The sequence below is a fragment of the Oncorhynchus kisutch genome, linkage group LG30 (assembly GCF_002021735.2).
Source record: "Oncorhynchus kisutch isolate 150728-3 linkage group LG30, Okis_V2, whole genome shotgun sequence".
Taxonomy (NCBI): Eukaryota; Metazoa; Chordata; class Actinopteri; order Salmoniformes; family Salmonidae; genus Oncorhynchus; species Oncorhynchus kisutch.
The window spans coordinates 40,077,788-40,091,361 of NC_034203.2; the positions used below are offsets into that span (position 1 = coordinate 40,077,788).

The following is a 13,574-nucleotide window of genomic DNA, read 5'->3' on the forward strand; positions in this document are numbered from 1 at the left end:
TACAGGGTGGATAGAGGAGAGGGATACAGGGAGGATAGAGGAGAGGGATACAGGGAGGATAGAGGAGAGGGATACAGGGTGAGGGATACAGGGTGGATAGAGGAGAGGGATACAGGGTGGACAGAGGGTGAGGGATACAGGTTGGACAGAGGAGAGGGATACAGGGTGGATAGAGGAGAGGGATACAGGGTGGATAGAGGAGAGGGATACAGGGTGGATAGAGGAGAGGGATACAGGGAGGATAGAGGAGAGGGATACAGGGTGAGGGATACAGGGTGGATAGAGGAGAGGGATACAGGGTGGACAGAGGGTGAGGGATACAGGTTGGACAGAGGAGAGGGATACAGGGTGGATAGAGGAGAGGGATACAGGGTGGATAGAGGAGAGGGATACAGGGTGGACAGAGGAGAGGGATACAGGGTGGATAGAGGAGAGGGATACAGGGTGGACAGAGGAGAGGGATACAGGGTGGAGAGGGATACAGGGTAGATAGAGGAGAGGGATACAGGGTGAGGGATACAGGGTGGACAGAGGAGAGGGATACAGGGTGGATAGAGGAGAGGGATACAGGGTAGATAGAGGAGAGGGATACAGGGTGAGGGATACAGGGTGGATAGAGGAGAGGGATACAGGGTGGACAGAGGAGAGGGATACAGGGTAGATAGAGGAGAGGGATACAGGGTGGAGAGAGGAGAGGGATACAGGGTGGACAGAGGAGAGGGATACAGGGTGGATAGAGGAGAGGGATACAGGGTGGATAGAGGAGAGGGATACAGGGTGGATAGAGGAGAGGGATACAGGGTGGATAGAGGAGAGGGATACAGGGTGGATAGAGGAGAGGGATACAGGGTGGATAGAGGAGAGGGATACAGGGTGGATAGAGGAGAGGGATACAGGGTGGACAGAGGAGAGGGATACAGGGTGGACAGAGGAGAGGGATACAGGGTGGATAGAGGAGAGGGATACAGGGTGGATAGAGGAGAGGGATACAGGGTGGATAGAGGTGAGGGATACAGGATGAGGATACAGGGTAGATAGAGGAGAGGGATACAGGGTGGACAGAGGAGAGGGATACAGGGTGGATAGAGGAGAGGGATACAGGGTAGATAGAGGAGAGGGATACAGGATGGATAGAGAAGAGCGAAACAGGGTGGATAGAGGAGAGGGATACAGGGTAGATAGAGGAGAGGGATACAGGATGGATAGAGAAGAGCGAAACAGGGTGGATAGAGGAGAGGGATACAGGATGAGGATACAGGGTAGATAGAGGAGAGGGATACAGGGAGGATAGAGGAGAGGGACACAGGATGGATAGAGGAGAGGGATACAGGGTGGATAGAGGAGAGGGATACAGGTTGGATAGAGGAGAGGGATACAGGGTGGATAGAGGAGAGGGATACAGGGTAGATAGAGGAGAGGGATACAGGGTGGATAGAGGAGAGGGATACAGGGTAGATAGAGGAGAGGGATACAGGGTGAGGGATACAGGGTAGATAGAGGAGAGGGATACAGGGTGGACAGAGGAGAGGGATACAGGGTGAGGGATACAGGGTGGACAGAGGAGAGGGATACAGGGTGGACAGAGGAGAGGGATACAGGGTGGATAGAGGAGAGGGATACAGGGTGGATAGAGGAGAGGGATACAGGATGAGGATACAGGGTAGATAGAGGAGAGGGATACAGGGTGGATAGAGGAGAGGGATACAGGATGAGGATACAGGGTAGATAGAGGAGAGGGATACAGGGTGGACAGAGGAGAGGGATACAGGGTGGATAGAGGAGAGGGATACAGGGTAGATAGAGGAGAGGGATACAGGATGGATAGAGAAGAGCGAAACAGGATGGATAGAGGAGAGGGATACAGGATGAGGATACAGGGTAGATAGAGGAGAGGGATACAGGGAGGATAGAGGAGAGGGACACAGGATGGATAGAGGAGAGGGATACAGGGTGGATAGAGGAGAGGGATACAGGTTGGATAGAGGAGAGGGATACAGGGTGGATAGAGGAGAGGGATACAGGGTAGATAGAGGAGAGGGATACAGGGTGAGGGATACAGGGTAGATAGAGGAGAGGGATACAGGGTGGACAGAGGAGAGGGATACAGGGTGAGGGATACAGGGTGGACAGAGGAGAGGGATACAGGGTTGATAGAGGAGAGGGATACAGGATGGATAGAGGAGAGGGATACAGGGTGGATAGAGGAGAGGGATACAGGGTGGATAGAGGAGAGGGATACAGGGTGGATAGAGGAGAGGGATACAGGGTGGACAGAGGAGAGGGATACAGGGTGGACAGAGGAGAGGGATACAGGGTGGATAGAGGAGAGGGATACAGGGTGGATAGAGGAGAGGGACACAGGGTGGATAGAGGTGAGGGATACAGGATGAGGATACAGGGTAGATAGAGGAGAGGGATACAGGGTGGACAGAGGAGAGGGATACAGGGTGGATAGAGGAGAGGGATACAGGGTGGATAGAGGAGAGGGATACAGGATGAGGATACAGGGTAGATAGAGGAGAGGGATACAGGGTGGACAGAGGAGAGGGATACAGGGTGGATAGAGGAGAGGGATACAGGGTAGATAGAGGAGAGGGATACAGGATGGATAGAGAAGAGCGAAACAGGGTGGATAGAGGAGAGGGATACAGGATGAGGATACAGGGTAGATAGAGGAGAGGGATACAGGGAGGATAGAGGAGAGGGACACAGGATGGATAGAGGAGAGGGATACAGGGTGGATAGAGGAGAGGGATACAGGTTGGATAGAGGAGAGGGATACAGGGAGGATAGAGGAGAGGGATACAGGGTAGATAGAGGAGAGGGATACAGGGTGAGGGATACAGGGTAGATAGAGGAGAGGGATACAGGGTGGACAGAGGAGAGGGATACAGGGTGAGGGATACAGGGTGGACAGAGGAGAGGGATACAGGGTGGACAGAGGAGAGGGATACAGGGTGGATAGAGGAGAGGGATACAGGGTGGATAGAGGAGAGGGATACAGGATGAGGATACAGGGTAGATAGAGGAGAGGGATACAGGGTGGACAGAGGAGAGGGATACAGGGTGGATAGAGGAGAGGGATACAGGGTAGATAGAGGAGAGGGATACAGGATGGATAGAGAAGAGCGAAACAGGGTGGATAGAGGAGAGGGATACAGGATGAGGATACAGGGTAGATAGAGGAGAGGGATACAGGGAGGATAGAGGAGAGGGATACAGGGTGGACAGAGGAGAGGGATACAGGGTGGATAGAGGAGAGGGATACAGGGTAGATAGAGGAGAGGGATACAGGATGGATAGAGAAGAGCGAAACAGGGTGGATAGAGGAGAGGGATACAGGATGAGGATACAGGGTAGATAGAGGAGAGGGATACAGGGAGGATAGAGGAGAGGGACACAGGATGGATAGAGGAGAGGGATACAGGGTGGATAGAGGAGAGGGATACAGGTTGGATAGAGGAGAGGGATACAGGGTGGATAGAGGAGAGGGATACAGGGTAGATAGAGGAGAGGGATACAGGGTGGATAGAGGAGAGGGATACAGGGTAGATAGAGGAGAGGGATACAGGGTGAGGGATACAGGGTAGATAGAGGAGAGGGATACAGGGTGGACAGAGGAGAGGGATACAGGGTGAGGGATACAGGGTGGACAGAGGAGAGGGATACAGGGTTGATAGAGGAGAGGGATACAGGATGGATAGAGGAGAGGGATACAGGGTGGATAGAGGAGAGGGATACAGGGTGGATAGAGGAGAGGGATACAGGGTGGATAGAGGAGAGGGATACAGGGTGGAGATGAATACAGGGTAGAGATGGATACAGGGTAGAGATGGATACAGGGTGGAGATGGATACAGGGTGGAGAGGGATACAGGGTGGAGATGGATACAAAGTGAAGATGGATACAGGGTAGAGAGGGATACAGGGTGGAGATGGATACAAAGTGAAGATGGATACAGGGTGGAGAGGGATACAGGGTGGAGATGGATACAGGGAGGAGATGGATACAGGGTGGAGATGGATACAGGGTGGAGATGGATACAGGGTAGAGATGGATACAGGGTGGAGATGGATGCAGGGTGGAGATGGATACAGGGTGGAGATGGATACAGGGTGGAGATGGATACAGGGTGGATAGAGGAGAGCGATGCAGGGGAAGGCAGCTCTACCATTAGACTAGCCCTCAGGACAGGGATCCCAATAATATGTGTGTGTGTGTACCTCAGAGTCGGGGCGGAGGCAGCGCAGGTAGCTCTTCAGGTCGCCATGGGTCATCAGCTCCATGACAACTAGAGTGGGCTGGCCCTTAGAGACCACACCCATCAGACGCACCTGAAAAGGAAACATTTCGTTTCCATCGCCTGCTTTGATTCTTACACCTCGGCAGCTACTTTAAACAAAGATGTCTTGTGATCATCATGGTATGTGGTGTCACCTTCTATAGACTGTAGGTCTTACACTGTAGCACCAAGTAAAGCCCTTCATGATGGAGGCCTTATTGAGGAACTCTCCTATCTCCCCCTCTCTATCCTAGCCCTCTCTCTCTCGCCATCGTCTCTCTCTCTCCCACCACTATTTCACTATCCTCTCTCTCTCTATCACCATCCTCTCTCTCTCTATCACCATCCTCTCTCTCTCTATCACCATCCTCTCTCTCTCTATCACCATCCTCTCTCTCTCTATCACCATCCTCTCTCTCTCTATCACCATCCTCTCTCTCTCTCTATCACCATCCTCTCTCTCTCTATCACCATCCTCTCTCTCTCTATCACCATCCTCTCTCTCTCTATCACCATCCTCTCTCTCTCTATCACCATCCTCTCTCTCTCTATCACCATCCTCTCTCTCTCTATCACCATCCTCTCTCTCTCTATCACCATCCTCTCTCTCTCTATCACCATCCTCTCTCTCTCTATCACCATCCTCTCTCTCTATCACCATCCTCTCTCTCTCTATCACCATCCTCTCTCTCTCTATCACCATCCTCTCTCTCTCTATCAACATCCTCTCTCTCTCTATCAACATCCTCTCTCTCTCTATCAACATCCTCTCTCTCTCTATCACCATCCTCTCTCTCTCTATCACCATCCTCTCTCTCTCTATCACCATCCTCTCTCTCTCTATCACCATCCTCTCTCTCTCTATCACCATCCTCTCTCTCTCTATCACCATCCTCTCTCTCTCTATCACCATCCTCTCTCTCTCTATCACCATCCTCTCTCTCTCTATCACCATCCTCTCTCTCTCTATCACCATCCTCTCTCTCTCTATCACCATCCTCTCTCTCTCTATCACCATCCTCTCTCTCTCTCTCACCATCCTCTCTCTCTCTCACCATCCTCTCTCTCTCTCACCATCCTCTCTCTCTCTCACCATCCTCTCTCTCTCTCTCTCTCACTATCGTCTCTCTTCATCCATCCATCTCTCTTACCACATGGTGACAGGTGAAGCCCTTCATGACGGAGGCCTCGTTGAGGAACTCTATCCTCTCTCTCAGACTGGCCGACTCGTTGACCGTCTTCACTGCCACATGCGTCTCTGGCTCTCCCTTCACGATGTCCTTGGCGATGCCCTCGTAGACCATGCCGAACGAGCCCTGACCCAGCTCTCGTAGGATGTTAATCTTATCCCTGCCCACCTCCCAGTCATCTGGCTCGTACACTGGAGAGAACACACACAGTAAAAACTCCTGGGGCCGTAAGTACATTTTCTTACAGAATTCTGGTGTACGTGGAGACTCTAGGATTTGCGTGTGCAACAAATGATTGGGATTTATCAAACTGTCGCACGTAAACATCCACATATCTTCATTTACAAATCAGAGTCATACTACATTTGTACGGTCGTGAACGAGCTCTACAACCACGACTGGGAAATGCCCTCGATTCACTTTTTTTTTTTAAATGATGATTTTTTTGATGATATTTGAAGGAAACCAGATCAAAGTATGAAATCAGATCAAAGCAAAAGCCATTTTGTAGAAGCAAAACAGCTGTTGCTTTTACATTGATCAAGTTTGATCATAAAGTTACTGGCCCCTCCCCCGTGTCAAATAACATCACCTTAACTCTCATTTTAATACAGAAATGGTAACTCGATATTCTCTTATCTAATTTAACGAAGTACCACCTTGTAACCAACATCGAAAAAGGCGTGTTTGCAGAGGGGAGTTGTTTATATAGCTAGATTGGCAAAATGTTACTGTCGGGTGTTAGCAAATATTATTAACAGTTTCCCCTTTCATCTGTGTCTGGTGTTAGCTAGTTACTGGCTAGCTAGGTCTTCATCTGTGTCTGGTGTTAGCTAGTTACTGGCTTGCTAGGTCTTCATCTGTGTCTGGTGTTAGCTAGTTACTGGCTTGCTAGGTCTTCATCTGTGTCTGGTGTTAGCTAGTTACTGGCTTGCTAGGTCTTCATCTGTGTCTGGTGTTAGCTAGTTACTGGCTAGCTAGGTCTTCATCTGTGTCTGGTGTTAGCTAGTTACTGGCTTGCTAGGTCTTCATCTGTGTCTGGTGTTAGCTAGTTACTGGCTAGCTAGGTCTTCATCTGTGTCTGGTGTTAGCTAGTTACTGGCTAGCTAGGTCTTCATCTGTGTCTGGTGTTAGCTAGTTACTGGCTAGCTAGGTCTTCATCTGTGTCTGGTGTTAGCTAGTTACTGGCTAGCTAGGTCTTCATCTGTGTCTGGTGTTAGCTAGTTACTGGCTAGCTAGGTCTTCATCTGTGTCTGGTGTTAGCTAGTTACTGGCTAGCTAGGTCTTCAGCCAGCATGGAACAAGAGGGTCTTTCAAAACTCAGACGCAGTTATCAAGTCAACACATAAGTCAGTGATGTGGTGAACCGCATCATGCAAAAAAAAAGTATAGAGTGCCTTTGGAAAGTATTCAGACCCCTTCACTTTTTCCACATTTTGTTACGTTACAGTCTTATTCTAAAATTGATTAAATTGTTTTTCTCGCCATCAATCTACACACAATACCCCATAATGATAAAAAAAACTGAAATATCACATTTACAAGTATTCAGACCCTTTACTCAGTACTTTGTTGAAGCACCTTTGGCAGCAATTACAGCCTAGAGTCTTCTTGGGTATGACAATACATGCTTGGCACACCTGTATTTGGGGAGTTTCTCCCATTCTTCTCTGCAGATCCTCTCAAGCTCTGCCAGGTAGAATGGGGAATGTTGCTGCACAGCTATTTTCAGGTCTCTCCAGAGCTGTTCGATCGAGTTCAAGTCCGGGCTCTGGCTGGGCCACTCAAGGACATTCAGAGACTTGTCCCAAAGCCACTCCTGCGTTGTCTTGGCTGTGCGATTAAGGTTGTTGTCCTGTTGGAATGTGAACCTTCATCCCAGTCTGAGGTCCTGAGAGCTCTGGAGCAGGTTTTCATCAAGGATCACTCTGTACTTTGCTTCTTTCCCTCGAACCTGACCATTCTCCCAGTCCCTGAAGGGATGGTGTCAGGTTTCCTCCAGATGTGACGTTTGGCATTCAGGCCAAAGAGTTCAAATCTTGGTTTCATCAGACCAGAGAATCTGGTTTCTCATGGTCTGAGTGTCTTTAGCTGCCTTCTGGGCTGTCAGGTGCCTTTTACTGAGGAGTGGCTACCTTCTGGCCACTCAACCATAAAGGCCTGATTGGTGGAGTGCTGCAGAGATGGTTGTCCTTCTGGAAGGTTCTCCCATCTCCACAGAAGAACTCTGGAGCTCTGTCAGAGTGACGATTGGGTTCTTGGTCACCTCCTTGATTGCTCAGTTTGTACAGGCAGCCAGCTCTAGGAAGAGTCTTGGTGGTTCCAAACTACAAACCTGTATTCACTTTGTCATTAAAGGGTATTGTCAAATCAAAATGTATTTGTCACGTGCGCTGAATACAACAAGTGTAGACCTTACAGTGAAATGCTTACTTACAGGCTCTAACCAATAGTGAAAAAAAAGGTATTAGGTGAACAATAGGTAGGTAAAGAAATAAAACAACAGTAAAAAGACAGGCTATATACAGTAGCGAACCTATAAAAGTAGCGAGGCTACATACAGACACTGGTTAGTCAGGCTGATTGAGGTAGTATGTACATGAATGTATAGTTAAAGTGACTATGCATATATGATAAACAGAGAGTAGCAGCAGTGTAAAAGGAGGGGTTGGGGTGGGGGGAGGCACACAATGCAAATAGTCCGGGTAGCCATTTGATTACCTGTTCAGGAGTCTTATGGCTTGGGGGTAAAAACTCTTGAGAAGCATTTTTGTCCTAGACTTGGCACAACGGTACCGCTTGCCATGCGGTAGTAGAGAGAACAGTCTATGACTCGGGTGGCTGGGGTCATTTTTTGGGGGCCTTCCTCTGACACCGCCTGGTGTAGAGGTCCTGGATGGCAGGCAGCTTAGCCGCAGTGATGTATTGGGCAGTACGCACTACCCTCTGTAGTGCCTTGCGGTCAGAGGCCGAGCAGTTGCCGTACCAGGCAGTGATGCAACCAGTCAGAATGCTGTTGCAGCTGTATAACTTTTTGAGGATCTGAGGACCCATGCAAATCTTTTCAGTCTCCTGAGGGGGAATAGGCTTTGTCGTGCCCTCTTCACGACTGTCTTGGTGTGTTTGGACCATTCTAGTTTGTTGTTGATGTGGACACCAAGGAACTTGAAGCTCTCAACCTGCTCCAGCCCCTGCTACAGCCCCGTCGATGAGAATGGGAGCGTGCTTGGTCCTCCTTTTCCTGTAGTCCACAATCATCTCCTTAGTCTTGGTTACATTGAGGGATAGGTTGTTATTCTGGCACTACCTGGCCAGGTCTATGACTTCCTCCCTATAGGCTGTCTTGTCGTTGTCGGTGATCAGGCCTACCACTGTTGTGTCATCTGCAAACTTAATGATGGTGTTGGAGTCGTGCCTGGCCATGCAGTTGTGGGTGAAAAGGGAGTACAGGAGGGGACTGAGCACGCACCCCTGGGGAGCTCCAGTGTTGAGGATCAGCCTGGCAGATGTGTTGCTGCCTACCCTCACCACCTGGGGGTGGCCCGTCAGGAAGTCCAGGATCCAGTTGCAGAGGGAGGTGTTTAGTCCCAGGCTCCTTAGCTTAGTGATGAGCTTTGAGGGTACTATTGTGTTGAACGCTGAGCTGTAGTCAATGAATAGCATTCTCACGTAAGTGTTCCTTTTGTCCAGGTGGGAAAGGGCAGTGTGGAGTGCAATAGAGATTGCATCATCTGTGGATCTGTTTGGGCGGTATGCAAATTGGAGTGGGTCAAGGGTTTCTGGGATAATGATGTTGATGTAAGCCATTACCAACCTTTCAAAGCACTTCATGGCTACAGATGTGAGTGCTACGGGTCTGTAGTCATTTAGGCAGGTTGCCTTTCCGTTGTTGGGCACAGGGATTATGGTGGTCTGCTTGAAACATGTTGGTATTACAGACTCAGTCAGGGACATGTTGAAAATGTCAGTGAAGACACCTGCCAGTTGGTCAGCACATGCCAGGAGCACACGTCCTGATAATCTGTCTGGCCCCGCAGCCTTGTGTATGTTGACCTGTTTAAAGGTCTTACTCACGTCGGCTACGGAGAGCGTGATCACACAGTCGCCTGGAACAGCTGATGCTCTCATGCATGCCTCAGTGTTGCTTGACTCGAAGCGAGCATAGAAGTGATTTAGCCCGTCTGGTAGGCTTGTGTCACTGTGCAGCTCGCGGCTGTGCTTCCCTTTGTAGTCTGTAATAGTTTGCAAGCCTTGCCACATAAGACGAGCATCGGAGCCGGTGTAGTATGATTCAATCTTAGCCCTGTATTGACGCTTTGCCTGTTTGATGGTTTGTCGCAGGGCATAGCATGATTTATTGTAAGCTTCCGGGTTAGAGTCCCGCACCTTGAAAGTGGCACCTCTACCCTTTAGCTCAGTGTAAATGTTGCCTGTAATCCATGGCTTCTGGTTGGGGTATGTACGTACAGTCACTGTGGGAACGACATCCTCGATGCACTTATTGATAAAGCCAGTGACTGATGTGGTGTACTCCTCAATGCCATCGGAAGAATCCCGGAACATGTTCCAGTCTGTGATAGCAAAACAGTCCTGTAGTTTAGCATCTGCTTCATCTGACCACTTTTTTATAGACCGAGTCACTGGTGCTTCCTGCTTTCATTTTTGCTTCTAAGCAGGAATCAGGAGAGAGTTGTGGTCAGATTTACCAAATGGAGGGTGAGGGAGAGCTTTGTACACGTCTCTGTGTGTGGAGTACAGGTGATCTAGAATTGTTTTCCCTCTGGTTGCACATTTAACATGTTGATGGAAATTTGGTAGAACTGATTTAAGTTTCCCTTCATTAAAGTCTCCGGCCTCTAGGACCTCCGCCTCTGGGTGAGTGGTTTCCTGTTAGCTTATTTCCCTATACAGCTGACTGAGTGCAGTCTTAGTGCCAGCATCTGTCTGTGGTGGTAAATAAACAGCCACGAAAAGTATAGCTGAGAACTCTCTTGGCAAGTAGTGTGGCCTGCAATTTATCACAATATTCTCTACTTCAGGCAAGCAAAATCTTCCTTCTTTAGATTTCGTGCACCAGCTGTTGTTTACAAATATGCACAGACCGCGCCCCCCCCCCCCCTTGTTTTACCGGAGTGTGCTGTTCTATCCTGCCGGTGCAGCATGTATCCAGCTAGCTGAATATCCATGTCGTCATTCAGCCACAATTCCGTGAAACATAGGATATTACAGTTTTTGATGTCCCGTTGGTAGGATATTTGTGATCGTACCTCGTCTAGTTTATTGTCCAATGATTGCACGTTGGCGAGTAGTATTGACGGTAAAGGCAGCTTTGGGTCCTTACAAGGCATTTTTGTCCTCTGTACCTGCGTCGCTTCCTCTTGCAAATAACGTGGATGTCGGCCCTGTCGGGTGTTTGGAGGATGTCTTGTGCATCTTGTTTGTTGAAGAAATAATCTTCGTCTAATCCGAGGTGAGTGATCGCTGTCCTGATATCCAGAAGCTCTTTGTCTAATCCGAGGTGAGTGATCGCTGTCCTGATATCCAGAAGCTCTTTGTCTAATCCGAGGTGAGTGATCGCTGTCCTGATATCCAGAAGCTCTTTGTATAATCCGAGGTGAGTGATCTCTGTCCTGATATCCAGAAGCTCTTTGTCTAATCCGAGGTAGTGATCTCTGTCCTGATATCCAGAAGCTCTTTGTCTAATCCGAGGTGAGTGATCTCTGTCCTGATATCCAAAAGCTCTTTGTCTAATCCGAGGTGAGTGATCTCTGTCCTGATCTCCAGAAGCTCTTTGTCTAATCCGAGGTGAGTGATCTCTGTCCTGATATCCACAAGCTCTTTGTCTAATCCGAGGTGAGTGATCTCTGTCCTGATATCCAGAAGCTCTTTGTCTAATCATAGGAGAGTGATCTCTGTCCTGATATCCAGAAGCTCTTTGTCTAATCCGAGGTGAGTGATCTCTGTCCTGATATCCAGAAGCTCTTTTTTTGCCATAAGATACGGTTGTAGAAACATTATGTACAAAATAAGTTACAAATAACGCCAAAAAAACCCACATAATAGCACCATTGGTTGGACGCCCGTAAAACTGCTGCCATTTCTTCCAGCGCCATTTTCAGTTTAAGTGTAGATGGATGAGGAAAATGTTTTACTTAATCCATTTTAGAATAAGGCTGTAACGTAATAAAATGTGGAAAAGGGGAAGGGGTCTGAATACTCTCTGAATGCCCTTTATATCATTGATGTCTGAATACTTTCTGAATGCACTGTATATCATTGATGCAATTTCAATGTTCAGTTGCTTTTGTGTTTCACCATAGTTGCTTGAGATGATTTCACGGCAACAATGCTCCCTGCATCCAAGTCTCATGACTAAGTGTTTCAAAGAGCTGTCAGTCAAGGCGAGCTCATGAATATAAGCTCCCCGCCCACTCAGCCTGTCTTTTCAAACTTCCTGAGAGGAAAACTCCTGTTCAGAAAGTAAAAAATAAATAAAAATGCATGCCGCCTATAGCGAGTGCCAAACACCGGCCGCGCATTCTGCAAGATGGATGGTCTATTGAAAAAACGTCAAAGTAAATGCTGCCGACAGCCCACATTTCTATGCAAAATGGCAAATGTTCAATATTTTGTTTATCAATTACATGATTGTGTTTCTATCTCCTACCTTGGTATAGGCTCAGATTAAATACGCTATTATGTCACACTCCTATCGCACAGCTATACTGCAGCCTACCCATACCGTCATAGGCTACCGGTCTATTTTACTTATGAGCACGATTGGCTATTGAATGAGCGACAGATAAATAGTAGCCTAATACATGTGAAGACTTACAGAAAACGTTTGACCTCTGTCATTGCCAACAAAGGGTATATAACAAAGTATTGAGATAAACTTTTGTTATTGACCAAATACTTATTTTCCACCATAATTTGCAAATAAATTCATTAAAAATCCTACAATGTGATTTTCTGGAATTTTTTTTCTCATTTTGTCTGTCATAGTTGAAGTGTACCTATGATGAAAATTACAGGCCTCTCTCATCTTTTTAAGTGGGAGAACTTGCACAATTGGTGGTTGACTAAATACTTTTTTGCCCCACTATATATGTTGTGTAGCAGAATAAACCAGTCATGTCAGAAACGGACAGACATGCTCTGCAATATGATTATGATTCAGGCCCATATAATAAAAAGTGTTCTTAAAAAAAGTGAGTTATTATAATAAACAAACACCTTCATTTCCTCCAAAAATTAACAATATTAGCTTGTAATACAGTTGCTCAACCACTAGAAGTTGGGCGTATGCACGGTCTGAGATGTACATGGGAGGTACGCAAACTCTCCCGTCAAGATCAAAACTTGATAAATAACAACCTTTGGTGGGGAAAACAGGTTGCACGTCAGGCTTACTTTTATTGCAGGTATGCACTTTAGATAAACGAGGCCCCTTGACACTATAATCCACAAACGATCTAGTATTGTACTTCTCTAATTCTCATAGCCAGCTAGTATGTGTCAGTGATTGTCTACTTACATGGAATACTAGTTTCAACATCAAAATACAGTCAGATATGCTTTTATACAGGCTGAGAATATAGAAATCAGTTTATAATGTGTCCTTACTGTCAGCAGCACTGAGGTACTCTGGGTTAGAAGAGGTGTAGAGGGGTCCAGAGGGGCCCTGGGTTTGCCTTGGTGGGAAAAACAAGGAGGTAGAGTTAAGCGTTAAGGCATGAGGAGGTGTGGTACAGTGCATTTGGACAGTATTCCTCATTTTTTCCACATTGCTACGTTACAGCATTTAAAAAAAACATATAAAAAAAAAGTATTCTCAATCTACACACAATACCCCATAATGACATCACAATACCCCATAATGCCATCACAATACCCCATAATGACATCACAATACCCCATAATGACATCACAATACCCCATAATGACATCACAATACCCCATAATGACATCACAATACCCCATAATGACATCACAATACCCCATAATGCCATCACAATACCCCATAATGACATCACAATACCCCATAATGACATCACAATACCCCATAATGACATCACAATACCCCATAATGACATCACAAT

At 47.5% G+C, this 13,574-nt stretch overlaps 1 protein-coding gene across 3 annotated transcripts in view; it reads right to left on the minus strand.

The window, feature by feature from the left end:
- The window catches only part of LOC109874785 (insulin receptor), a 148,226-nt gene that overhangs the window by 14,590 nt on the left and 120,062 nt on the right, over window positions 1–13,574 (minus strand). For all 3 annotated transcript variants that reach the window (XM_031809701.1, XM_031809702.1, XM_031809700.1), the window contains 3 exons: window positions 13,099–13,166; window positions 5,434–5,663; window positions 4,224–4,334 (listed from right to left, as the gene is read on the minus strand). In XM_031809701.1, coding sequence (XP_031665561.1) covers window positions 4,224–4,334; window positions 5,434–5,663; window positions 13,099–13,166 — 409 coding nt within the window. The remainder of the gene's footprint in view (window positions 1–4,223; window positions 4,335–5,433; window positions 5,664–13,098; window positions 13,167–13,574) is intronic.